Consider the following 27,385-nt stretch of genomic DNA (forward strand, 5'->3'; position numbering starts at 1 on the left):
CTTTGAAAGTTTAAAAAGCACGTGAAGAATTTTCCATTCAATGACAATATTTCAATATGTGGAGATGAGCTCGTTCAAGAATACACGATTCTGCTCATGCAGATCGGCAATCGGCTGAAACAATTTATAAATATCATGTCAAATATATTCGAAACTATAAAATAGAATCGAAATAATAATTTTATTTGTTATGATCCATTCCCTATTAATTCACATTGAGACTCATTCCACACGACACCTACAACATGATTGTGAATTGTGATGACATTTTCTCCAAATCAATACTTATGAGCATTTCATTATAGAAATAAATATTTGTAGTTGGATGTTGGAAAGCGCAATTCCTTTGTGTAGTCGATATCTGACAGATTATTTTCAAAATAATAATAAGAGTTTTCTGAAGGAAAATATATTTCAATTAAATTATTATATTTATATTTCAAATATTTTAAATTTATTACGTCCATATATATTTATAACATCTTTAATACAATTTGCACAAATTTATTGAGAGAATTATATGATATGACAAGAGAACAAGATGAAGAGAATCGTCTTTCATTGATTGAAGAAGAAGAAGCGACAAGCATATTAAACACATTTCTACTGAAACCCAATCATGAAAACTCAATTAAAATTAACACAGTTGAATGAATATTCAGACTGATGAAGGACCTTCAAATGTTTGCTCCAATAAACATAAGTGGATGTCACAAGGTGTCATAGCATTAAATGAGATTTAATTTGACAGAATAGAATGGTTCTTGGGATGACATGAGTCATGAGTGGTTATCATCAAATCATTCATAGTATACTCACGGAAATTGGTGAGATTCAACTAATCGTCTCCTATTGAAATTCAAACATTTTTGTAGCCTCTGATAATTCATTTCTTTACAAACTTCTCTTACGTAGCCAATAATTAATTTAAACGAAAAACAATATATTTATGTACTAATACACTAGTATAAATAATTGGAATTAGTACTAATTATCATAATTGGAATTGCATTTCATTTTCAAATCGTTAAATAATTCTTAATTTCATATTTTGTAAATTAAAAAAATAATTGTATCATCGACAATACCGTAGTTATAATTAGTAACCATGTAAGTTGTAATAGATCAGTGTATAAGCAAACATATATTGCAATGTTCATAAATTAAGTTATATAATGGAATGTAATCTCATTCTGCTAATTTAATTTTCAATACGGTATGTTTACACACATTGATGCATAGAAATACAGCTAATTAAATGTATCCTTAAGGTACGTACAGACTTTCGCTCTGCTCCGCAATCGAACGTCACTCGAGCAGATCGATTGATGATCGACCGGTGAGCAAGAGTGGAAAGCGAGAAGAGCTAACATCTCCCGTAACGTTCATGATCGGAGCGATTGCGGAGCTAGTGCGGAGCGTGTTGGAGGCGTATATATCTGTACCCACCTTTATACATTCAATCATTGATATTCATTTGAAACAGATTCACTTTAATGTCTAATAAATGTAAGGTACGTTTTTTAGCAATTTGGTTTGCGACATAAAAGCACTGGAAATCACTTCCTAGTAATGCGGTACCCACCTTTATCTATAAAACAATACATCAACCTCAATGCACCACGAACTAATTCAAAACTCAAGTTGGTACCGGTATCCTAAAAAAAGAAAATTCGGTGAGACGAATACATTTATAGATGAAAATTTAAGAATATATTTCATGTTTCAAACTAATAAATTGGTATCAGACAAAAGTTCAACTATGTATTTACAAGAAGAGATGCAATTTTCAATTTTTTTCAATTTCAATTTCAATTTATTAAAAACACACAAAACAAGACAAAACAAAATTACAAAGATTTACGAAACAAATAAAACACAATAAAATGTTACAAATATAAAAAAACAATGGGCTTAGTGTTTGGGTGTGTTGGAGAAGAGAAAAAAAGAGAGGAAGGTACCTAGCCAACTATGGTTTCCCATGTAATAGGCAGGCAAAGAAGAGAAGAGAAGTAATGAGGAAAAAAAAGGAAGGGAGAAATGGGGGAAAGGAAGAAAACAGAGGAATAGGTACTCAAAATAAAGGTAAGCGAGTCCACTGAAAAATGAAAAAACAATGCTGGAGCAGAAATCTCGAGTCATATATTATCAAAATGGAAGAAGAAATTACTGTATGTCCAGTTTTTTATATCCAGTTTAATTTTTCCGCTGATCTTATTGTCCATGAGAAAGTGATTTGGAATGAGGTTTATTATTTTAGTACCTATGTAAATTAATTGCCTCCTTATACATTCAATATTAGTGTTATAGGTTACATATTTGTTAGCAGTGGCCCTTAGATTATAATAATTAAGAGTAGAGTTTATTGTGAGAGGAAAATCGGATCTATATTTTATTAAGTACTCAATTACGGTTTTTATGTATAGTTGACGTATGGTCATGACCTCAAAATCACTAAAAACCATATCCGTTGGATAGAGCCTGGGTTTGCTTAATATAGTTTTAATTATCAGTTTTTGTGCTACAAATAATTCAGCAATATGACAGTTGAAACAGCCTCCCCAAACAACTATGCCATACTGCAGAATGACTCGACTAGAGCATGATACATCATTTTCAGGTGGTTCTTATTAAGAAATCTGTTAACTTGGTAAATTTAAAAGATAAATATCTAATTTTTCTACATATGTATTTAATATGAACATCCCATTTAAGGTTTCCATCAATTATAATTCCCAAATACTTAGTATTATTGACTTTTTTAATGGTGGGACAATCACAATTACCCAAGTTTAAATTGCACTGAGAATGGAGTCTCAAATCTTGATTCTCGTTAGGCTGTCCTACTCTATTTGCAGAGAAAGTTATGTAATTAGTTTTTTCAATATTTAAACTTAAGGTATTCTTATCTAACCACTTCTTAATTAAAAGCATATTATTTTCAGCTATGGTATGAACTTCATGAACTTTATGAACTTTATGAATTTACATCATAAATATAGGCCTAAAGCTGTAGTCAGAGATTTTGTAGAATATGTTTATGGTGGAATAAAAACACATTAATTTGTCTTTTCTACAAAGGCTTTATTTTGCAGTTCTTAAACATTTACGTCAACATATTGTGCTTTTATTTCATATTTTGTATCTACAGCGGGATCCAAAAATATATGCACTAATTGACAGTAAATGTTAACAGAACAAAATAACATACAGCTATGGATCTTTATATTTTTTCTGTGCATTGTGTACATTGTGATAGGCATTTCTTCTTTTCTGGATCTTTTAAGGCAATAGCAAAATTTGAAAACATTTTTGATTTCCCGTTGTTGCCCAAAGGCGGATTGCCACATATCAGCAGTATCAGTGATACGTGTCCAGTAAAATGATACTATTATTCCCGTAAATTCTAATGGGACTATTCATAATTGCTTGGCCGGGCTGGCTATTATATTTTATTTATTTAATTATATTTTCACTGTACCGGTCACTGATACTCACTGATCCTCATATGTTAGAATCCACCTTTATTCAGCCATATGACTTTACTGAAATAAAACTTAGGTTTCAATTTTCATCGTTAGCATCATTGTTAGTTGAAGATTACAAGCTGCAGTAATAAGTCTAATAAAGAACCCACCTACCGCACTTTTAATTGTGAATTATTTAATTTAGCACTGCACACTGTTAACATTATAAGAGAAATTGAACTATAAAAGTAGACTAGTATAAAGACAGATTATTGTGTTATTCTTTCATTGAAGACAAATTCTAATATATTTCCATCATCGAAATAGGATTCGTTTCAACGTTTTGCTTCAGTGTTGATGTGCATTTAAATTTTCAGCTTATATCATAGCTTGAGAAATCAATAAACTATTATCCTAAGTATCATTTTTGCGAGGTTTTTATAGCAAGTGCAATGCCATAATCCAGAGCAGAGTTTGATCCACAAATTATATTAGTAATTGTTATAAAGTATTTTTATATCCAATATCACAATGGTACTGCAGTTTTTGTACAATATACTTGAATTTTCAGCTCATATGAGAAATGATATAGCCTCTCTGCTTTATCGGTGGAACGGGTGAATCATAATTTTCATATGCCATGAGAATAGGATATATGAAACCCATCACTATCTTGGAATATCTTGAGTAATTTGAGGATATATAAAAAATATTTGAATTTTTGTAGGTTGTTATTAGCATTAATAAAATTATACTCGTTCATTTAAATGTTCAATAGTTTATAAATAAAATAATGTTGAACGGTAAAGCACTTTTTCAAACAAACACTATTGGGATTATGGCGCTAATGATTCAACCTTTTTCCTATTGTGATATCAAGTTATATTTGAACCCATAACTAGCTTGGGATTTCATGATTTTTAAATTATATTCATTGGAAATTTGAACCCATAATTGATTTGGGATTTCATGGTTTTTAAAATATATTTATTGGATATTCAAACCAATAACAAATTTGGGGTTTCATGATTTTCAAAATCTATTCAACACTATTTAATTGAGGATCTATTTTACACCATTGGATTGATAAGAGTCAAATCTCTGTCAAGCGCAAATACATTCTTGAGAAGATATGAATGAGTATGTTGTATGAATGAATGCAATTTTTAGCTGACTCGACAGTGATTGCAGTTTCGGGCGTCATGTGAATCCGGGTGAGAGGTCATACTCATGCCACAAAAACATGATATTTGACCAGTATAAATGCAACCAAACCGACTTCATCCATCACTCGTCTGCTTGAGTTCAGCTCCTCAGCTCAACTCAACATGCAAGGACTAACTCTGCTTGTCGCCGTTCTCGGTAAGTAGTATTGTGTTTTCCTTACTAGAATGTAACAAAATCTTAACACCTATTCATAAAAAATCTTATTGGAGTTAGATTCACTTTGAAGATTTCCGCTGTAAGACGATCTTATTATTCATTCCATACTAATGAAATTATATAGTTGAAATTTCATGTCACACAAATATCTGAACAACAAAATTAACAGAAGTAGACTCGCTACACAAATTCATGGAAAACTTTAAAATTGAATCTGGATACACATCGTATGCCTATTCTAAGAGGTTATGATAGATTAAAAGTTTGTGACAGTTAAATAGTTGACTTTTCAAGTTATACAAATAATAATTATTCTTCTGCTTCACCAGTACAACTGAAGATTAATTGGTTTCAACATGAATTCTGTAATAGAAATTGTCAATATAGTGGAATTAAATATATTTTTTATTGAGAACGATTTGCGATTTGAGATTTTATTGAAGCGTTTTACTTGTGCGTGGGAAATGATGTATTTATTTCCAAAAATATACAAAATAGCATGTACATATAAAGGGCATGAAAATGCTCATGATAACTTCCTATGAATGACAGTATGAATTAGTGCGAGGGTCATAGATGAGTTGATCAAACGTCCATTCCTAACGGCCGGATTCGAACCCACAATCAGGCAAAGCGTAGCGGTCTGAAGTAGCAAATTCCAGACCACTATACCACGCCGGCTGGCAGATAATAATCTATTTCTCAATCTATAATAAATTTTCTCAATTATGGAAAAGTTCTAAAACATCAATATGCGTTCTACAGACTTTATAAATCAACTTGTTAACAAATATTTACAAAATCATAACCAAAAACGCAACACCAATTCATAAGCAATTGAATGTAGATTCACTTCTTTTCATTAGCAAAGATTGATCATTTCTTATTATCCATCATTGAAAGATAGTATATTATTGGAGATAATATATCATTTTATTTAATTATATTATTTTTACTCTGATAGAGATGACACTAGACACGTGCATATCTTTAATTGGAATTTTGAATTTATTAGGAATAACTTCATGCTATTTTTATAGACTCAGACGAAGTTCTAATGGAGGTGATACCAAAATTATATAAATAATTGAGTAATTTTTGTATTCGAAACACAATTCCATGCGATTTGCATATTTCTATTTATCGATTGATCTCTGATGAAGTTCAATTATTCAGCTTAAATCAAGAAATTCTAATTATATAAGGATTAGCTAAAACATTCTTATTTGGTAACTTGACAACATATTCCATGAGGTGATATTTCTATCCATCACGTTTTTCGGAAGGATTTCTAAACTAGTAGCAATGAAATAAAAATTATATGTCTGTTCAGTAGTAAATAGGCTAAGTTCACATTCCTGGTTTTGAACCTTATTATTACCTATTTTAATATCGCATATTTATTTATGAAGTTCCTTGCAAATTATTGAATTCTAATTGTTGTTTCTTGTTACAGCGGTTTCCGGAGTTTCTGCCAGCGGACGTGAGTAACTACTTTATAAATATTACTTTTATCCAATATTTACTGTTTGGAATACTAATCCAGTATTAGTATTAGGCCATATTAGGCTTACATTACTAGAATATAATAAACAAGTTTCATGGAATAATACGCTTGCAATCAGATGCATCTTTCATTGTCCAATAAATCTCGGTTTTACTTTTTGATTACAATTTAGACAGATATTTGTGATTCAATGTTTGAGATGGAATGTTAGTGATTAAGGTTGTGCAAAGGCTAAAAATGAACTTTCTACTCGTGATATTTTTCTAAGTTTTTCGATTTCTATATCATCAAGCTATCAAAATGAAAAAGTTTTCTCAGGAAAACATTTTTTTCCGATCATTACTTTCTGAGATATGAGCGATTTAAGTTTGAATTTTTGGGACAGAACATTTCAAATTCGGTACGATATAAATTCATGAGATTCAGAGGATGTATTCTTCATGGTATTGTCGATCTAGTAAAACAAAAATTTTCTAAACATATGAATTTTTGGCAAAGTTATTTAATTTACCAAAAATAACTCAACTAAAAGTTATTTTTGGTTATTTTTAGTAAATTGAATTACTATCTTAAAAATTGATATTTTCAGAAAATTTTGGTTTTACTAGATCAACAATACCATGAAGAATATATCTTCTAAATCTCATGGATTTATCTCTTACCGAATTTGAAATGTTCTGTCCCAAAAATTTAAACTTTAGGCACTCATATCTCAAAAAGTTAAGACCAGAAAAAAAATGTTTTCCTGAGAAAACTTTTTCATTTTGATACCTTGATGATATACAAATAAAAAACTTTGAAATATATCACGAGTAAAAAGTTTATATTTAGCCTTTGCGCAGCCTTGAGGATTCCAAAGGGTGAATAACAACTTGTTCTTTTGGAGAAATATTGTTAAACGTCCAACCTCTAGTCAATGTTTTAATGGATCATTTACGAAAGTAAGAAAGTATTGTTTTATTGTTTGCAGTAATATTCACACCTTCCAATTTGATTCACTTCTATTTTTCAATCGACTCGAGGATTTCTCTAACTTTTGATTATTATCTGCGCCTTACATTAAAATTAGCCGGATAATACCATTTTTCAAATTCACAAGAACCTAACGATATAGTATGTTTTCTGATTCCCACCAGAGGCCTATTTCATAGAACTTGCAGGGCCTGTATTAAAGGTAAATTCCGTGTATTATTAATTTAAATTACAATTATCTGTTCCATGAAATTTTATAAAAAATATACAGGCTATTTTCCTGTATAACAGGGACATTTTTGAAGAGTTATACAGTTATTTATTTCATAAAGAGTGTGACCTGTGATTTCGATAAAGTTTTATTATCCTTATAAGCACTATAACAGTTTTACAAGTATCGATAATTCGGGTGAAATATTTATTATTGCATAGATTTGTTAATGTAAATTTTAAAAATGGACAAAAAGCAGTTCTGGAGGTAAAGAAAATATAATTATTTGTAGACTGTATCAATAAAATGCAATTAATAGCTCAAAGCAACTTGAAATACTTCTCTTGACTTTCCAATGCTTTCAATAGAATAGCTGGCATAATATCAACGAACTTTCTCTAGCCCGGGTTACTCACTTGAAATACCAAGATTCACTAATAAAGGGGAAATTTTACAGGTGTATTTAGTATTATAGAATATTTTTAAGGAACAGATATTACAGGAATTGTACTTTTTATTTTCCAAGTCCTGTAACACAGGCCCTCTATGACAAGGCTTTAATGGACGGGCCCCTGATCCTCCAATCTATATAGCGTGATTTAGCTAGTGTTTCAGGTGAATTCTGAACTGATTAGCCTCTTTCTATTCTCTAACAGAAACAATGAAAAACTTGAAAATTAGTAGCCTACCCTGAGTGAAATAAGACTTGCTGGAATCCTAGGAAGCTTTGAGATAAATCAGATTAATTTAGTCATCTCTAATAGTGCCTATTTGAACTGAACATTTTAAGAAGATTTGAAAACCGTATTTCTCAGTTAGTTTAAAGTTATAAATCAATTAACCTTTATTAATTATTTTGCAAATCGTAAAATAGCATCAGGTTCAAATGTTTAAGAAACTGGTAATTTTAAACTAACGTCAAACGCAGAAATATGGTTCCTCGATACCTTCTATCATGTATAATGTGAAATATATAACACGATTTGAAATATATCATAGGGATTGAGAGAGATTAGGTATTGAAACCTACCTCGTTCAACTAGATTGGCTTTCAGTTTTTTTCAGGATTTCAGAAAACCTTAATTTCACACATGATGATGAATTTTTCAGTGAAATTTTTTATCCCACAAAATTTGGTAACAAAGATTTTCACACCTATGTATCTATGATCTACTATGTATATTTGATCATCAATTTTCATTATTTCTGCTAGCAAAATTTTATAGAATAAAAATGTATTAGGATGTGAAGTTTATTATTGTTTTAAATTGAAGAGTGATTTATTATTGACCTGAATATTATTAAGTAAATTGGAATATTCAGAAGCTTAGTAGCATTGGAATGATGAGATACTATTATCTGATATTTAGATATACAAAATACACCTAATCTTTAAAAGAATGGGCCTATTTGTGGTGGATTGAAGCCGTAATATTCAATCCTTATATATTTCAACCACTCATGGAATTTGACATATTTGATCAAACATTCACAAAATGATTCAGTCTAAGAATAATAATTTTTTATTCACCACTAGAACTCCTCTTTGTAGATTTCTACATTTTATAATAAACAATTTATGCAGTTATAAATATTCCAGCTTAATTATCGATACTTGTTAAACTTTTATGGTGTTTCAAAGAATAGTAGAATTTAATCTAATTTAAAGATCTTGTATTGTACAGGCTACATTCTTTATATAAAAAATTACTAGTTAACTTTATGGGGCATATTCTATCCAATTTAGAAACTCCTGGCTAGAAAACTGTTCACAATAAAAAACAACTAGGTGGAAAAGAATAGCAAAAACGAATGGAAAAGATTTGACATCGTATTGACTCAAATAATCAAAAGGATCAAAAGGAAAGGCTACAGATGATAGCCTATTTACTAATTGAAGATATTGAGTGTGAGGGAGATGTCAAACTAGTTGATGGATTGTGATTATTGTGAAGATAATTTGTTTTACTTAATTGGACTTAATTTTGAATTTAAATGTGGAAGTGTGAACACTATTGATTGATGATTGTAAGTTGCAAGGTATTGTATTGATTGTATTGCAGCATGGAACAGCAACCAGCAGTACCGCTACCATGTGCAAGGCAGATCACTGTCAGCCATGCACCAGTCAGGATCAAACCAGTACGTGGGCATGCACCTGAGAGCAGAATTGGAAGTTGAGGCGAAGAATGAGAACCAGGCTGTGTTCAAGATCTCCAAGGCCGAGTACGCCGATGTGCACCAGAACCTAAGTGGAGGCTGGCAACAAGAGTTACGCAGCAATGAGCTGCAGTACAAGCAGTTGCCCCTGTCGCAAGCAAACCAAGTCTTTCAAGTCAACTACAAGCAGGGAGCAGTGCGTAGTCTGCAGGTCAACAGGAACACACCCACCTGGGAACTGAACATGATCAAGGGATTCGTCAGCCTGTTCCAGGTCGATGTGATGGCCAGAATGCCATCAAGTCTAGGCGCAACATTGTGCCCAATGGCCAGCAGGTGAGTGGCTCGTTCAAGGTTATGGAGGACTCTGTCACCGGCAAGTGTGAGACCCACTACGATGTTGATGAGCTGCCAATGAGAGTTGTGCAACAGCACCCAGAGATTGCACCACTTGCAGTTAAGCAGCAGGGCCAGGGCCAGGGCCAGGGCCAGAGCCACAGCCGTCTCATTCAGGTGGTCAAGTCAAGGAACTTTAGCAACTGTGATAACCCAGTCACCTACCACTTTGGATTCACTCAGGAAACCAACTTTGAGCCAGCCAGCAACCAGATGGGCAACCTTGTCAGCCGTGCCGCAATGGGCCATATGATTATTGCTGGAGAAATAGAAAGTTTCACCATCCACTCATCGGTCACTCAGAATGAGATTGCCATCAGTCCATTCGGCTACAACCAGCAGAAGGGAGTAGTTGGCACACTCATGAATGCCACCCTTGTCTCCGTGTCACATGCCTCTTCTGGCTCTCCTCAGTCAGTCCAGAACCCACAGAAAATCAACGATCTGGTTTATGAGTTCAACCCAGCATCAAACAGTGAGAGCAACCAAAGATCTAGCCACTACACCAGGCAGCAGGCTGATAATGAAGATGACAGCAGCTCAAGCTCATCTAGCAGTGACTCTTCTTCATCATCCTCCTCCTCTTCATCTAGCTCATCATCATCATCGAGCAGCTCAGAGGAGAACAACAAGAATAGTAAGAAGAACAACAACAACAAGAACTGGAACAACAAGAACCAGAAGAAGAACAACAACAACAACAGGAACAACCATAATGACAATGACAACAACCAGGATAACTCCAATGAAAACAATAATGATGATGCTTACTGGAGGAGCCAGCAGAAGACCAAGTCCAGGTCACGCAGGAGTATTCTGAGGAACTACAACAATGAGAATGATGATGACAACAACCAAAACAGGAACCAGAACAGAAACAACAACAACAACAACAATGACTCCTCTGAAGAGAGCAATGAAAACCAGAACAACAACAAGAACTGGAACAACAATAACAATAACAATAACAAGAACTGGAACAACAATGACAACAAGAACTGGAACAACAATGACAACAACAACAAGAACAGGAACAACAATGACAATGATGACTCATCATCAAGCTCAAGCAGTTCCAGTTCAAGCTCCTCCTCCTCGTCCTCATCTTCATCCTCTTCGTCCTCATCCTCTGATCTTGACAGCAGCGAAGAGAACTGGCAGCAGAAGCCTGGCATGAATGATGCACCAAGAACACCTTTCTTGCCCCACTTTGTTGGAGTAAGAGGCAACTCAATTCAGGCTGACAAGCAGGTCGACATTGTCAATGAAGTCCAAAAGGTAGCCATGAGGATTGGCGCCCAGGTCCAGAGACCCAGTGCCATTCCAGGACAGAACACACTCACCTCCTTCACCATTCTCACCAGGATGATTCAGACCATGTCAGCCAAGCAGATCCAGGAAGTCAAGCAGAGACTTTTCATTGACAGGAACAATGCCAATGGCAAGAGTTCTGCTGATGCCAAGAAACTCCAGAGTTGGTAAGTCCCATATCTGCACAATCTGATATATGAAAAACAAAACATTTCTTATTTCAAAATTCTCATATTCCCTCCCATAGTCTGTTATGTGAGTCTCTAATGATTATACATTGATTTAATGATCTTGATTAAAATGTGAAATGTTTATTATCTTCTCAAAATCATAATATATAGCATACTCTATAAGAGGAATTACTAATGATCATACATGGTATGAATAAACTTGATCAATTTAGGGATAATTTATCATATTCCAATGACTAAAATAATAATACTGCTAATTAAATAAGAGCAATGAGTTGATGTGTTATTCTTTCAACAGGGAAGCATTCAAGCATGCTACAGCTAATGCTGGAACTGGACCAGCATTGGAAGCCATCAAGAACTGGGTTGAGAAGGGTGATGTGAGGAATGAGAAGGCAGCTGAACTTGTTGCTGTTCTGCCAAGAACCGCCAGACTGCCAACTGACCAGTACATCAAGACTTTCTTCCAATTTGCCACCTCATCAAATGTGCAGAACCAGAAGTACCTCAACTCCACCATCATCCTTGGATTCTCTGAAATCCTGAGGAAAGCTCAAGTTGACTCAGACACCAAACACATGCGCTTTGGAGTTCACAGCTTTGGTCACTTGACATCCAAGCATGATCAATCCCTGCATCAGGAATACATGCCCTACTTGGAAGAGAAACTCAAGAGTGCCTTTGAAAAGGGTGATAGCCAGAAAATCATTGTCTACATCCAAGCTCTTGGAAACACTGCACACCCAAGACTATTGAAGACCTTTGAGCCCTACCTGGAAGGAAAGAAATCAGCATCACGCTTCCAGCGCCTCTTGATGGTTGCCAGCCTCTACCAGATGACCCGTGTCCACCCAACCACTGCCCGTGCTGTGCTCTACAGAATCTACAAGAACCCAGGAGAAGCCGCCGAACTCAGAGTGGCTGCCCTACACCTTTTGGCCAATGCTAACCCATCTGCAGCCATGCTACAGAGGATGGCCCAGCAGACCCACTGGGAGCAAAGCAAGGAAGTCATCTCAGCTACTCAATCCTTCATCAAGAGTGCTGCTCGTATGGATCAGAATCCCAACTCCATTGAATTGGCAAGGAATGCTCAGGCAGCTGTTGACATGCTCAACCCCAATGAGTATGGAAGCTCCCTGTCCAAGAACTTCCTCAGCTCATTTGTCATTGACAACATCGACAAGAGCTATGAAAGCCAATTCAGTTCCATTGGCAGTGTTGACAGTATTATTCCGAGCAGTGTGTTTGTCAACTTCATGGCCAATGATGGAGGATACAAGCACCAAGTGTTCCATGTAAGTGTATAATACATACTACTTCCTACTTAGTTTTCAGTACTCTTTAAATCATTGACTAGCCATCTTGTATGAGAATTGAATATTAAATAAAATCTTTGAAAGTGATAGTACCAAAAACAGCAGAAAGACACATTTGCACCAGTAAACTACAGATACTCTGTATAGAACAAGTTGGGACTTGAACAAAGTATCTGTATTACAAAAATGAGCAAAATTTCATGCAAGCACATATGACTGGATTTAAATTGACAACTCTGCATTGAAAGCAATGGAAATTAAATGAATCCAATCATACTGGTTAGCATGGAAATATTGAAATTTGGGAGAATTTGATCTTAGTCTCAACTGGTTTTATAGGAACTAGAGCTTTCAGTAACAGATTATCCTATCATGGATTATTTCTTTTTTAGCACTTTGAAATGCTGAGTCTTGGAACTAATTGGACCTTCAAAACAATCATTAAAAGCATTCACATTAACAATACAGATGCTTGAAATCATAACTAACTTATTTCAACTGTATTCTATAAGTCTCTCTTGTTTCTTCTTGCAGCACTCTGCTATGTTCTCCAGTGTCAATGACCTTTTGGAGCTTGTGAACACCCAATTCAAGAACAACAACAACAACAACAGCAACAACCGCAGAAACAACAAGTCTGGATCTCATGACAATGAAGACAATCATAACAACAGGAACTCAAACAACGAATGGACAGCTGAGAATGTTCTCAAGGCCCTCAACATCCAGAAGGACCAGGCTGAACAGCTGGAAGGGAACGTCTTCCTCACCATGCTGGGAGGAAAGCGTGCTTTTGCCATCAACAACCACACCATTGAGAAGATCCCATCCAGTAAGTACATTATTAAACTCAAACTAGAGAGTATTGAGTTTCTGAAAAGATAATAATCCACATTACAGTAATTTTCAATTAGTGATCAATTGATATCTTCGTATTGAGAACAAGAATTCAGGAGAATACCTTTTTCAACTCATAATGGAGAGAAATATAAACTATTATACAATATAAGCACACAACTCCCTAATATTTATTACTTTGAACTAATTCATTGTTTTCTTTCAACTTTACAGTTTTCAAGGAAGCAGCACAGAAACTGAAGCACACCTCATTCAACCTGACTCAGTTCTACAGCAAGAACACAATGAAAGTAGCCTTCCCCACCCCAATGGGTCTGCCTTTTGTCTATGCCACCAGTGTACCCACCATGGTGTATGTAGGTGGAGAGACCAAGGTCAACTCTCACCCAGACTTGGCCAATGGCAACAGCAACTTCGTCAACATTCCTCAATACATCAACATCACAGCTGACATCGAAGCAGTCTACTCAATGCAGTTCAACAGCAAATTTGGTATGGTTGCTCCATTCAACCACCATGAGTACTATGCCAGTGTTGAGAAGAACATGCAGTGCTATTTGGCTGTTCAGACAGAGGCAAACATTGACTTGGAAAACAATGAGGTCGAATTCACAGTGCAGCCACTCAACAAGGAAGACAAGCAGAATGTGTTCCAGTACAGCTCAGTGCTCTACACCACCAAGTCAAACATCCTCAACTTCAACCCAGCTCTGCAGGAGGATGGCACTGAGAGAGTGCATGTTGGCAAAGCTAAACAGATCCAGATGAACTTTGGCAAGGAGAGCACTGGATTCGCATTTGAGGCCAACTACTGGAGTGAGAATGGCTTTGGAGACTTTGCCAGCCTCTACAATGAAGTTAGCAAGTTTGATTTCCAGTCTGCAATGACATCTCCCTGGGCTCAAGGCTCCATCAACTCCAACAACATTACTGTTGCCTTCAATCCAAGGCAGAGCACCTCTCAGGTTGCCAAATTTACTTTCTCCTATGCTGACAACTCTGATGACAACAATAACTCCCACAGTGGACATGACAGCAACAGCAGCAACAACAACAATAACAACAGAGCAGACTACTCTGATGCTCAGCCATCTTCCACTGCTGCCAACAGTCGTTCCAGACAGAATGAGTTCCTGCGCAAGGCTGCTGCTGGCATCTCAGGTGCTGATGCTATGGTTGTTGATGTGTCTGCTAGATTCCAAGACAGCCATGGTCAATCCAATGCCCAGTATGTAGCCACTGTAGCAATGGCCAACAGTGATGCTTCTCCAAACGCTCGTATGCTGTTCTTTGCATCAATGAACCCAGCTAACTCTGACTCCAAGGCCCAGGTGTGTGCTGCAGCTGCCAGTAACTTCCCCAATGTGCCACTCATGAACTTCCATGATGCCCTCAAGGCAAACCCTACTTCCCGCATCAGTGCTGACATTGCCTTTGGAGCACAATGCAATGCTGGAGGACACATCCATGCTGATGTAAGTAGCACTTATCAAGCATTGATGCACATTCTCACACCTATTGATGTTTTTTTTTTCAATTGAATTGATATGTGAATTAATTCATTTCAGGCCAAGTTGTCACAGACCCAGGAATTCCAGGAGTATACAAAGAGCCGTCCAATGGCCAAGAAATGCTTCCAGTTGATGGAGAAGGGCCAGGCTCTTGAATATGCTTGTCAGAATGCCACCAAGGTCGCCAACATGCTCAACAACTACGAAGTCTCTGTCAAGTATGATAGAGTATCAAGTGTCTTCAAGAATGTCACCTACAGCATCTACTCAGCTCTGGCTCAAGCTGCCTACCCATACCACAGTGAAAACATGTTCAGCCAGAACAGCAATCCTTCTGGCAAGATTGATCTCAATGCCAGGTTCAACTACAACCTCCGTTACTTCAATGCTTCAATCAACACTCCATTCTTCTCTGCCAATGTCAAGAATGTTGAAGTACACCATGCTCTCAGACCTCTGGTGATCTTCCATCCATCACTCAACTCACTTGAGCTCATGTCCTACAATGAGAACTATGATTACCGTGAGTTTACACTTATAAACAACATTTACCTTGTCCATCAGTTTCAATTCATGAATTTCTAACAGTTCTAAAGATAAACTACTGTCAGGAAGTAATTTTATTAATATTTTAATTCTAATTATCTTGAAAATTCCTGCCATTATTATAAATTACTAGTTTTTCAACACTTTTGATGTTCCTGATAACATATTTCTTCAATTTATAATTATTATTGGACGAAAATTCAAACTGAATGCTGTAATTCAATTAGGATAAGCAATTAGGAGGTGCCCGGATCAATTTCCGGGCTAGCAAATAATCTTTGGATAGTGACTCTAATCGAATTTCCAATCTAGAATTCAACCCTGTTTTGTCAATATTTGCAGTAGCAGAAGCCTCAGGGGTGATTTATATAATTTTCGTTCAATGAAAATATTCATTAATTAGCATTTGAATAGTTATTGAAATTTATCATCAAGTTCCATTTGTAGATATTTATTTGCTACACCAACAATTAGCAGTGTGATATAACAACATTTGTTTCTATTATTTGCAGCAACATGTTCTGTCAGCAAGAACTCCATCAGCACATTCGACAACAAGACCTACTCAGCTGACCTTGAAGGCTGGCATGTGATGTTTGCCTCCACTCCAAAGAACTACAACGACAACTCTGGAAGATACAGTGCCAGCAACAGCCAGTCCAACAGCTTCTACAAGTACAAGAAGGTTGTTGTCTTGGCCAAGAATGCTGGATCTCAGCGCAAGGCTGTCAAGATGCTGTTGGGAGAGAATGTCATTGACATCAACCCCTCTGGCTCCGAGTCAAGTGACAACAGCCCCAATGCCAATGTCCAGGTCAATGGAAACAAGGTGCAGATTGCCAACAACAGAATGGCCAGTTTCGATGACTTTGATGGTGAGACCCTCGTTGAGATCTCTGTCACAGACAATGGAGAGGTGCAGGTTCAGTCTTCATCCCATGGCATTGCTGTCTACCACGATGGTGCCAACTTCATCATTGATGTAAGTATCTATTTCACACTGGTTGCAACTTGCAACATCACTCATTGCAATAATGCTAGGCTAATGCTAGTCATTGATGATAATATTAATGATGATTGATGCTTTGCAGGCTGACAGCTACCACAGAGGTGAGGTGCGTGGTCTCTGCGGTACCTACTCTGGTGACAAGTACACTGACTTCACCACACCCAACAAGTGCATTATGAGGGAGGCTAGACTGTTTGCAGCCACCTATGCTCTGCCAGGCAGCAGCAACAGCAACGTTGAACAGCTCAAGAGGCAGGCTGACCAGATGACTTGCTTCAGGCGCCGTCACATCTTTGCTAATGTTATTACTTCCAACGACTATGACAGAAGCAGCAGCAGCAGCAGCAGCAGCAACAGGAACAACAACAGGAACAACAACAAGAACAACAGGAGCAACAACAACAGTTCAGAGAGACTCGCAAACCCAACCAAGCTTATCCAGGACGTCAAGAACAATGGTGACCAAGTCTGCATCAGTATTCGCCCAGTCCCCAAGTGCCAGAAAGGCTTCTCCCCAGCTGGATCATCTGAGAAAGAGGTTGACTACGTCTGTATGAGTCACGGCAAGAATGCCCAATTTTGGATCAATCAGATCTTCCAAGGTGGATATGTCAAGCTTGAACAGAAGCAGCATAATGCCACATTCATGAAGAACATTCCACAGAGATGTGTCAGAGACAACTAATATCTTCTTCAACTGATTGATTTGTAAATAGTAAATAACATCATGTAATTAGTTAGTTTAATAAATTCAGCATATTGAAAACTATACTCTGTTTTTTTTCAATAACCTCATTCACACACAATCGTGTGGATAAAAATGTCTGAGAGCAAATCAGTATAATAATAATAATGTTCGATTAAAATGCTTTGAATGAAATGAATTATAATGCAAACTAGTGAATTTCAAGATAATTACTATTAGTTGCAACATACTGATGAGCATCTCTAACACAGTCATGTCTCTCAATAAGCCCTCCTATATGGTTGAGAGCCCAAAAAATAGTTTCTTCACTTCTCATATATGCTGACAAAGAACTCTTTAGGATATAAGAGGTCTGTCTGAATACTAAAATATTTAATACGGTACTATATTATCCATCTTTTGCGATTTTCGGCAAGGAATCCAATTCAATTTAAAATCCCAAAATTGGCTTTGAATCAACCACCTATTCAGTAAGCAGATTGCCAATTTCTTCATAGAATTACTATGATAACTTAAAATGGATAAGATTGTAGATACTTACTTCCATAATGATTGTTATTTCTTTACAAATCATTATGTGCATGTTGCCTAGTAACGGTAAAATGAATAAAATGAGATACGATTGTAATAAGTTATCGGTCTTGTTTACATGTTCTACCACTTTTCAATAAGACCTCTTCATTATTTCAATCTAAGAATATACTTTTTTAAAGATAACGTGCTCGGCAAGGGTTTGTTTAAATCACAAATAGATTGAATTTAGTTTTACAGTTTCATGCTGATATTGGAAGCATTAATAACTGTAATAATTTACAATAGAAAAACGATTTGATTGGGTTTTTATCTCACGTAAAATTTGTATCACAGAATGAATAATTTGTTTTAAAAATAAAAATTATAATTAATTGATGAAAAAATTAAAAATGCTTATAACCTTCATCCTCTTTTCTAGGCCAAAATTTAGAATTTTTATGCAAAATTTCAAGTTAAACAATTATATAAACCAATTTCTTCATTATATTATATGTTATAGATATAGAAGAAGAAGAATAAGAAGATAAAACCGTTGAATACGCTATTATATCTACGACCACTTTCAAGCAAAGTAAAACGAACTGAAAACGAATACTATTGACAAACTGGAAATAGGCTTATAACCCTCCTCGGTAAATTGGGCTAAAATTTTTATGCTAAATTTCAAGTTGATCAGTTCAGACGTGTGAAGATGCGTCATTCGTGTATTTCCTATCCCATACATGTAAAAGACTATTCTTTTTTGATAGATAGATAACTACTCAAGCAATTTAACGCAGACTGAAAACTTGACAGACTGAAAACTTAGTACTGAAAACCTGACGTGTTGTCAACTTGACAAACTGACATCTTGACAACTTGACATCAAATAAAAAAATTATTCCACAAGAGATGAATGAACCTATAGTTTTTGGTGGGTATAACCCATCTTCGAAAATTTAATGCGAGAAAGCATATTATTTCAAATACAAATGAAGATGATTATTAAAAAACAAACATTAGAGAGCAATAAATTGGAATCCCCAACAAAGACTATCTGTCTGTATCTAGGGGGACACAGATTCATTTACATCAAATCACTGTAATGAAATGATAGTTCACAAAAATTATTCTTTATTCAACTGGAATAAGTAATTGATACATCATATTTATTTCGACGATTTGAATGCACAAATCATTAGCAGTTACCACGTAGCAAATTAATGGAATTTTTATTTGACAGTATGAAGTAAACTGACAGTATTCTTGTTTCAACTGGAATTAATTTTTACATTGATTTTTGAACGTATTTATTGTTCCAATAAAGTGAGATCATATTACTTTAGTGGAACGAACTATTAGCAGCTTCCACGTAGTAGATTGCCGCAATTTCTATTAGACGGGAATGATTGGTCTGATTATGGTTGAGATTAGATGTGTTGGGTGATGCGGTGAGTGAGCGAATGATTGTGGTGAATCGGCGCAATGATTGGAGCCCATGCGTGGAAAGGGCGCGGCGCGACTAGCGCCCTAGTAGTAGGGTGAAAGTATCGATCGCACCACCGGGGGGTTTGGTTGCGCCCGCTTCGCTCCAGAATCCAGATGACAGTCGAGAGAGGAGATGCGAGACGTTAGCTTAGTGCCGCTCGTTGAGTGATATCCACCTAACAGACATGTTCAGTTTCGCCAGCAAGATCATGAACACCCTAATCGGGGAGGGTGAGGAACAACAGGGACCTGGAGGATATCCTAATCAAATGCAGTATAGAAGTCAGGGACCAACGTCCGCTGGTCCTGGTGTTGGTCCTGGATCCTGTGGCCAGGTTATCAGACCTCTTCACAATCAGGGCCAGGGACAGGGTCCTCGATTTCAACCACACCATCAGCCCCAACCTCATCCACAGGCACACCAATTCCAGCATCAGCAACCCCAACATCAGCCCAGGTTTCAAAGTCAACCTGGCTTTCCCCCTAAGCGACAGGCCGTTCCTGGTGAGTCACTCAACCACCATTATATTATTAATTCTAAACACATTGAAATATTATCGACAGCCATCTTATAATAGTCGGGAGAAGAAGAGATTTGGGTTGAGAGTGTTGTTCTTTCGCCAACCATTGTCGTCAATCTCAACTTTTAAATAAATAAAAATACAATAGCAATGCATAATTTCCCACTTTTTCAAAGCAAAAAACGTGTCAAAACTGCCAGAAATCAATCATAGTTCATTATAAGAAGATTATCCATGCAATGTGCGAATGCAATTTATTGATGTGTGAGAAGGAATATGGCAGAGATCGTAGGCGTTTGGAGTGAACCTCTAAGCGCAAGCCTATAGAACCGTGTGGGATGGGTTTCTCTTTCACAGCTCCAATAGTTTGAACCTTTTAATCGTAAAAATTATGTCAGATGTCACACTTGATATTATAATAAAAATTAATTGATCTATAGTTTGTCACTATACATGTTGACAAACTCTCTACTACTGGGAGACAGGAGATAACTATTATTTCTTAATCTAAAGCAGTTTTAATTGTACCTATAAATCAATGAGACGTGACTACTATGCAGCGCGGACGAAAAGGTTATTCAGTGGTAGAATTTCTCTCCTGGACAGGTAGAAATAGTGTTATAGAACAAACTATTCAATGAGCAGAAGCATCTAGCAAACTAGCAACCGAGTATTGGTATAAAATAGTAAACACCCACAAATCCATAAGTGTGATAAATTATATCCGTCAATTACTGATTTTTCAAGTAATAAAGCACCAACTCAACAAGTTAGGAAGCTAATTGACAGGGATTGATATGTCTAGTCATGTTTTAGACTAATCAAGAAATTCTCATCGTAGATCATCAAAATGATGTACGAAGACCTTCCTTCTTTATGTTATGATCACCATTCAATATTGATATCATAAAAACCTATGTAATAATAATCACATCCATGGACTAAGAAAATTAAACTTTTGAAGCAAAAAACACCTGCGGATGAATTGATCCAAATTTTCAACACAATCGTTGGAACAATGGAAGAAATTATTCTAGTTTTAGCTTTTATTGCAGAAAAGAAATAAATCCCTCGTTTTATAGATAAAAATTGCTCCAGAAAGTGAATATCGAACTTTCTCCTAGAAAAATGAAAAGTCCCACTATGAAACCTATTATCAATACTGTCAAAAGGTAATTACAAAACTTATTGTTCCTCTACTTCTAACATTGAACAAGTATCTCAAGGAAGCTGTTAGCTGAGCCAGTTTACAGAAACACCATTTTTCATGAGCATGGTGATAAATATTTCATAGGCATTGGAATACCCTCACCCTAATGAATATAATGATTCTTAAAAATAAAATTGAATTATAATTGAATATTATTATTATTATTATTATTAAAAACTAAGTCCTATGTGTTAAATTAGCATTTTTTTCATTTTGCAAGAAATCCTAGATTTTGACAAATAAATTTCAACAATATTACTACAGAAAAACATTATTTAAAACTGGCATTGAAGCCCCAAAATTCTTTCAATCATGATATAGGGCTAAATTGGCCCATTAAACATTTATATTTTTTAAAATACGTTACCGATATTTATATATCTCAACAGACGAATCAACTTTTTGACAAGAATGTATGACTACAGATTATCAAAATTTCAGGAGAAAAAGTCTTAAAATTTGCAAGTTGATTAAAACAAATGTTATGAGAGGTTCATGAAACCAATCGAAGCTATTCCAGTTATTGTGACTTCATACAACCAATCTATACACATCCAAAACATATGAAAGAGTTTTATATCCATTTCAAAAATCACAAATAGTTACCAGGCTTCGACTGAAATTGAAGAAAAAAATCATCCCAATAGCCATCTATGAGACACTGATTATAACACTGGTTATTCATAAATTGATTTTTTTACTAGAAATCATTATTATTGATTTATAAATGATAACTTGCAGTTACAAAATATATAATAGCCTCCATTCCAACCTGAAATTAATGATGAACATTAAAAAAGTGTCTGCAATTTTGATGAGGAATGGAATTACTAAAATAAAGTTAATGCAAATATAAAAACTCCAAGAGGTTTACAGCTGAATGCCAGATTAAAATTCATCGATATGCAAGTTGTCAAACTAGGGATAATGTTAGCAGATCTACAATTGAAACTGGTCATTACACATTCATTCATATTCATTTATTAGCCATAAAATTACAAAACATGGCCTTTAAATATTTTAACTATTGATGCAAAATTAAAGAAAAACCTTAGGCCCGGTTGCACAAAAGCCTATTAAATTTTAACCGTGATTAATTTGACGAGAACCAATCAGAGAAGGCCTTTCTGATAAGACGGCTTCTCTGATAGGTTCTCGTGGAATTAATCACGGTTAAAATTCAACCTTTGTGCAACCGGCACTTAGATTTTTATACAGACAACCACGAACCAGGCGATCCTAACAGACTGACGTTTGTAACGCACCTAACAACTAGACCAGCCTGGGCCAGTCTTATAAAGGTTGTTTAAATTATGAGAAATTTTATTCACTCTATGTTTACAGTTTTCAGTATGGATTGCAAACCTTAAAATATGCTCGATTTCATTCATCCAAATAGAATTATTGCAAGTGAAGTCTGAAAGTAGGATGCAATTTCAATAGAACCGATATTTTGGCATGAAATATTCTTCCATAAATTTTATTGAAGTGACAAATGATTGATTCAGAAACATGCCATTTTAGATCATGAGAATGTACTGTTTGAAATATTGGCACAGGTAAAAACCAAGATTTAAACTATATTATTTAAATAAAAATAATCACATAAATAGAAGTAATCAATCATTGAATCAATCAGAGAGTTTATAGCATTAGAGTTTTTAATATTATACAGGAGTTTAGTTGGCTATTATTTAAGATTTATCCCAAATTTTTATAGAGTAGGGTGGTTCCCATTAAATTTTTATAGAGTAGGGTGGTTCCCATTAAATTTTCAAATTCAGATTCTTATGTCCCAAATCTTACATTCTTATGTTCACAATAATTTGGTTAAGATGGAAATTACTGAGATATTGCAATTTTTTATGAATTTCAGTCTAGCTGTTTACCCTGTTGACAATATTTGCAGAAGCAGAAGTCTTCGAGGTGATTTACAGCATTTAATTTGGATTTTCGTTTAATAATACTCATTAATTATTTGGTTAGGATTGTACAGTATTGGTTACGATTGGTTACCTCGAAGAATCAGTCAACTTCCCGATTTGTCAATTTCAGGCGAGAATTTTATGATTTACTTCACTTGAATTTCAGATGTCTTGTAGCACCAAAAAACCCGAGGGAAAGATCCCCATAGGGAATTCAGAGTCTTTCTAATGCACTACAAATGAAATAATAAATCCGGATTCAATTTTCCCTGATTTTTCATAAGCCATCAATTGAACCAGCCACTCTGGTTCAATTGAAACACGCCATCATTGAGAAAAGGGGAGTTACTTCTTACTAATTGTCACATTACTTGCACATTAAATTCCTTGTGGATTAGAGTGTACATACAAATATCTACACAATACGCATGTGTACTATATGTGTTTATTATCATCTTGGAATAAATATTCGAGGATGATCATCATATTCATCGTATCCTTTGTTGGAATCAGAGCACACATAATACTAGGATAATAATTTGAGGGCCGGGTTATGTGTGCTTGATTTAATCATTCACAATCCCCAAGTCCAATGTATTGTTCAAATACACATTCGATTCTATATAATATTCAGTATGATTTTCGAAGTTTATACAAAAGGCCTTAAAAAAGATACAATTCGTAAGAAGTATTCTTAAGACATAATTTCGGTCTAATTAGCATTGCTGAGTCAAAAATGTGTTTCATGCTATATTCATTACGTTCAAACAATTATTATGTCTAAGCCAGAGTTCTTCAAAGCACACATGCATCCCGCCTTTTTTAGGGGTCTAGCTATTTTACTAATAGGTTCAATTTTGTGAATGCTGCAGTGATATTCCGAGAGCCAGATTAGTTTTATTTTTCAATTTTAATTTGCATAATATGAAGAAAACGTCGAGAAATATAAGCATATAATATTGTAATAAGATACTTCATTTGAAGTTGAATAGAGTGTTCCTCAGTTGGCTACCAATTAAGACCAAAGTCAATACGTGCTTTCTTGGAATGTTTGGTGTTGATCGGTATCTAAAGGAGTTTATTTATTCACAATTTTTTAATGGAAGCAACAGGTAAAAACTCAAATATGCTCCCTTAACATAACATTAAGAAAAATTCAATTCATATTCAAAACAAAAATTAATAGTAAACTAACGTTTTACTAAAATTGTAATTTAGAAGCTGTGTAATATAAATTTCATAGTACTATATTGGAGTCATCTGCATTTCATTATGGATACGAGAGTGTACTTGCTTTTTTGGATAAATGCGGCCCGCAAGCTCAAACATTATGAACGCATTGTCCCTTTAATTAAGATTAGAATGAAGACCACAAGTCTAAGCGATGTTAGTCCATCTAGCGACAGTAAAAATGTTGTCCATGTAGCGGACAAATCGAATAATTAAAATTAAGTAGAAGATATTAGGCTACAATAAAATGAAGTGAGAAAACTTCTTCACACAAGAAAATGAAACATGAAAATAGTAATCAGAATGTATAAATAACAATACAAATACTAATTTAATTATTGATATAACTATGGACTTATTTGTTATCAAAATTCAGGAATGGAATGATAAAGGCTAAAAGCCTGTTTTTCCACTTCCAATCATTTTATGATTATGTGTTTTATCATTGTTGGATAAATAAATATAAGATTTTACTGAGATCAAAAAATTGAAAATATTCGTCCGCCTTCAGAAGTTAAAATCGGCGATTAATTAATTGTTCACCAAAGATAAAATTTTGAACATAAGCACCTTGTTCATGAGAACATGATCCTAAATTAATGCTTTCCATTTTAAATTGCTTACATAGTTAGCCCATAATACTTTCCATTGATAGCGTGCTCTATTCCTCTCATTGATCTTCCTAAATAGAACCATTCATCCGGTGGCGATCGCTAGGTGGACGTAACCGGTCTTATCACTAGTATGTAATATGTAAAAAGGCTGAGCTCCTTCAGAGTTCGTTCCTCGCCCCCGTCTCAGGAAGTACTGGATCCACAAGCCGCTGGCGCTTGTTCTCATGGTGAAGGGAGCATGCCAACCAGGGGGAACCATAGTACACGTGATGACTGTGTTTTGAATTTGATTACCGAATTTGATCTCATCGTTCCAAGAATGAATAGATCTAAAATGTATGTCTTATATAATTTTATCGCATATCTATTAGCTCTCATGGTGAAAGGAAAACTGCCAACCAGAGTGATTACACGTGATGACTGTGTGACTCCGTCCCTGGAATTAGCCTGGCTTAAAGCAGTACGGCTGGGTGAAGGCTCCAAACTATTGGACTTTCATGGTTTGACCGAGTCTCTGAGAGTAGCTGGGCACAGTGAAGAATCCGGTGGAGTTTCGGGGTGAGCCAGTGAGAGACCAGAATATAGGAACCAGGGTAGCCCCGGGGACCCAGACGGAGGGGAAACTCCCGAGGACCCAGACTGTGGGAATCGGGTAACGCATCCGTCTCTGGAAGTAGCATCATAGTATGTCGAAAAGTCCTCTCACTGGTCCTTCTTTCCGAAGCGCTCGCGTCCCCTTTTGGGCGCTTGTGTGGTGGACGTGCAAGCGCCCACCGTGGAGACAATTGGGAACAAGTATTTTTCCTGGTCTGTAGACGAGTTAGAGGATACGTCCGGGCTTTGCCTGGACCACGTACCGCCGGAACTGTATAGTGGTGATTCCACTCAATGCAGGCTAAACTCCTCCATGATACTTGCCTACCGACTTAGCAGTGCCGTTGGGTAGAGGGACGCGTATCTCACCTCACGGGATATGCGCATAGCAGGTGCCCACTTGGAGGTGTGGCGTTAACGAGTGGTTTACGGCTAGATCCATGTATGTAGAATTATGAACTTTGACAAGATCTTACCTCTGCCGGGCATTGATCAATATTAATGTTCCAAAGATAGTCTATAATATAAAATGCTTAAACATTTTTATTAGGTACGGTACCTGTCTTGTCGGATTGATTTGGTTTTATTCTGTATTCCGTCAGGCTATTGTAATAGATCAGCAAAATAAAGTTCAAACAGCTGTAAAGCTTGCAAAAATCTGTCAACTGTACAGTACGTAAGCCAAGTAATACAAATACGGTCTCTTTAGATGGAAGCTTGTTGTTAAGATCGAAGTCAAGTGTTGAGTGAAGCCACTTCAATGCGCCATGACGCGATCGTTTAGGTAGTGCTTTATTCAATCAAGATTGCTGAATCGTACAAGAAAAGCACAGTAGTGGATTAGAGCGCATTGAGTATTATCCTATTAACGATATTAGATGCTGTGCGCTACCGTTTTGTTCAAATGCAGTAAGCTTACTTAGGAAGCAATGCAGTACTTGATGGAAATCACAAATAAAATTTGTCAAAATTCAGGGGGTGGGCACATTTGTAGTAAAATAATTATAGCTTTTAAGAAGATGGAAGTAACTTACTGTAGTATTGTTTGAAAGCATTGCAGATAATGTTATTTTATTTTGTAAGAAAGGCGAAATAAGTTGGAAAGGGAGCTGAACCTGTGTGAAAATAAAAAACGGCTTGAATTATGAATTTAGATTGGGACTGTAGCCTGCGAGATCTTGCAAAACCACCTATGGGATATTTTGGAGAGTTTTTTTTATTGTAGTTGAGTTTTTAGAGACAAAGTTCAAGAATAGTTCTTTTATACTTACAAAATTTGTAGCAGCACTTTATGATTGTTGACGATTTCGAACTTCGAAGGATGTCGTATCACGCGAGGCTCGCTGTAGAAATGCTCCTCTAGAATAGAGCAATAGAGAAGTATACGCATGCGCTGATAACGTATTTGTTAGAGCAGTTCCGTTCACTGTGATAGCTGTTACTGGCACAAAGTAGAAGATAAAGGTTCGAACCCACTAGAACGTATCATACCATGACCGTGCCCGTACCGACACATGCAAAAAAATATTCTTTGCATCATTTGATATGTAATACACCCATTAGACCGTTCCGTCACCGGCCAAGCACGGAGCGTGCCATGCACGTCCAGGTCAACATTTGTCGGCCAGTATATTTTGTCTGTGACGGAACGCTCCTTGCATGGCACGTGACGCCTGCAAACCCCGTTGTAACCGCGTATGCACCGCGTTGGTAACCAGTTCACCGCTACATTCTCTTGCTAAC

The 27,385-nt window shown here is 35.9% G+C and overlaps 2 protein-coding genes and 1 long non-coding RNA gene across 5 annotated transcripts in view; 2 read left to right on the plus strand and 1 right to left on the minus strand.

Annotated features, from left to right (window-relative positions):
* LOC120354780 lies at positions 1 to 26,985 on the minus strand. Its single transcript, XR_005573161.1, has 3 exons — positions 26,914 to 26,985; positions 1,586 to 1,658; positions 1 to 114 (listed from the first exon to the last, which is right to left on the minus strand). It is a non-coding gene; the product is annotated as an uncharacterized LOC120354780 (long non-coding RNA).
* LOC111061268 (vitellogenin-1) lies at positions 4,699 to 17,610 on the plus strand. The gene is given in 10 exon segments (XM_022348968.2): positions 4,699 to 4,829; positions 6,307 to 6,333; positions 9,604 to 9,987; positions 9,990 to 11,574; positions 11,897 to 12,896; positions 13,452 to 13,749; positions 13,989 to 15,250; positions 15,344 to 15,809; positions 16,345 to 16,814; positions 16,924 to 17,610. Coding segments are annotated over 10 exon segments (6,129 nt in total). The 5' UTR covers positions 4,699 to 4,795; the 3' UTR covers positions 17,527 to 17,610.
* LOC111061260 (mediator of RNA polymerase II transcription subunit 15) overlaps positions 19,675 to 27,385 on the plus strand; it is an 86,458-nt gene continuing 78,747 nt past the window's right edge. For all 3 annotated transcript variants that reach the window (XM_039442458.1, XM_039442459.1, XM_022348958.2), the window contains exon 1: positions 19,675 to 20,052. In XM_039442458.1, coding sequence (XP_039298392.1) covers positions 19,734 to 20,052 — 319 coding nt within the window. In that variant the 5' untranslated portion in view covers positions 19,675 to 19,733. The remainder of the gene's footprint in view (positions 20,053 to 27,385) is intronic.

The sequence above is a fragment of the Nilaparvata lugens genome, chromosome X, assembly GCF_014356525.2.
Source record: "Nilaparvata lugens isolate BPH chromosome X, ASM1435652v1, whole genome shotgun sequence".
Taxonomy (NCBI): Eukaryota; Metazoa; Arthropoda; class Insecta; order Hemiptera; family Delphacidae; genus Nilaparvata; species Nilaparvata lugens.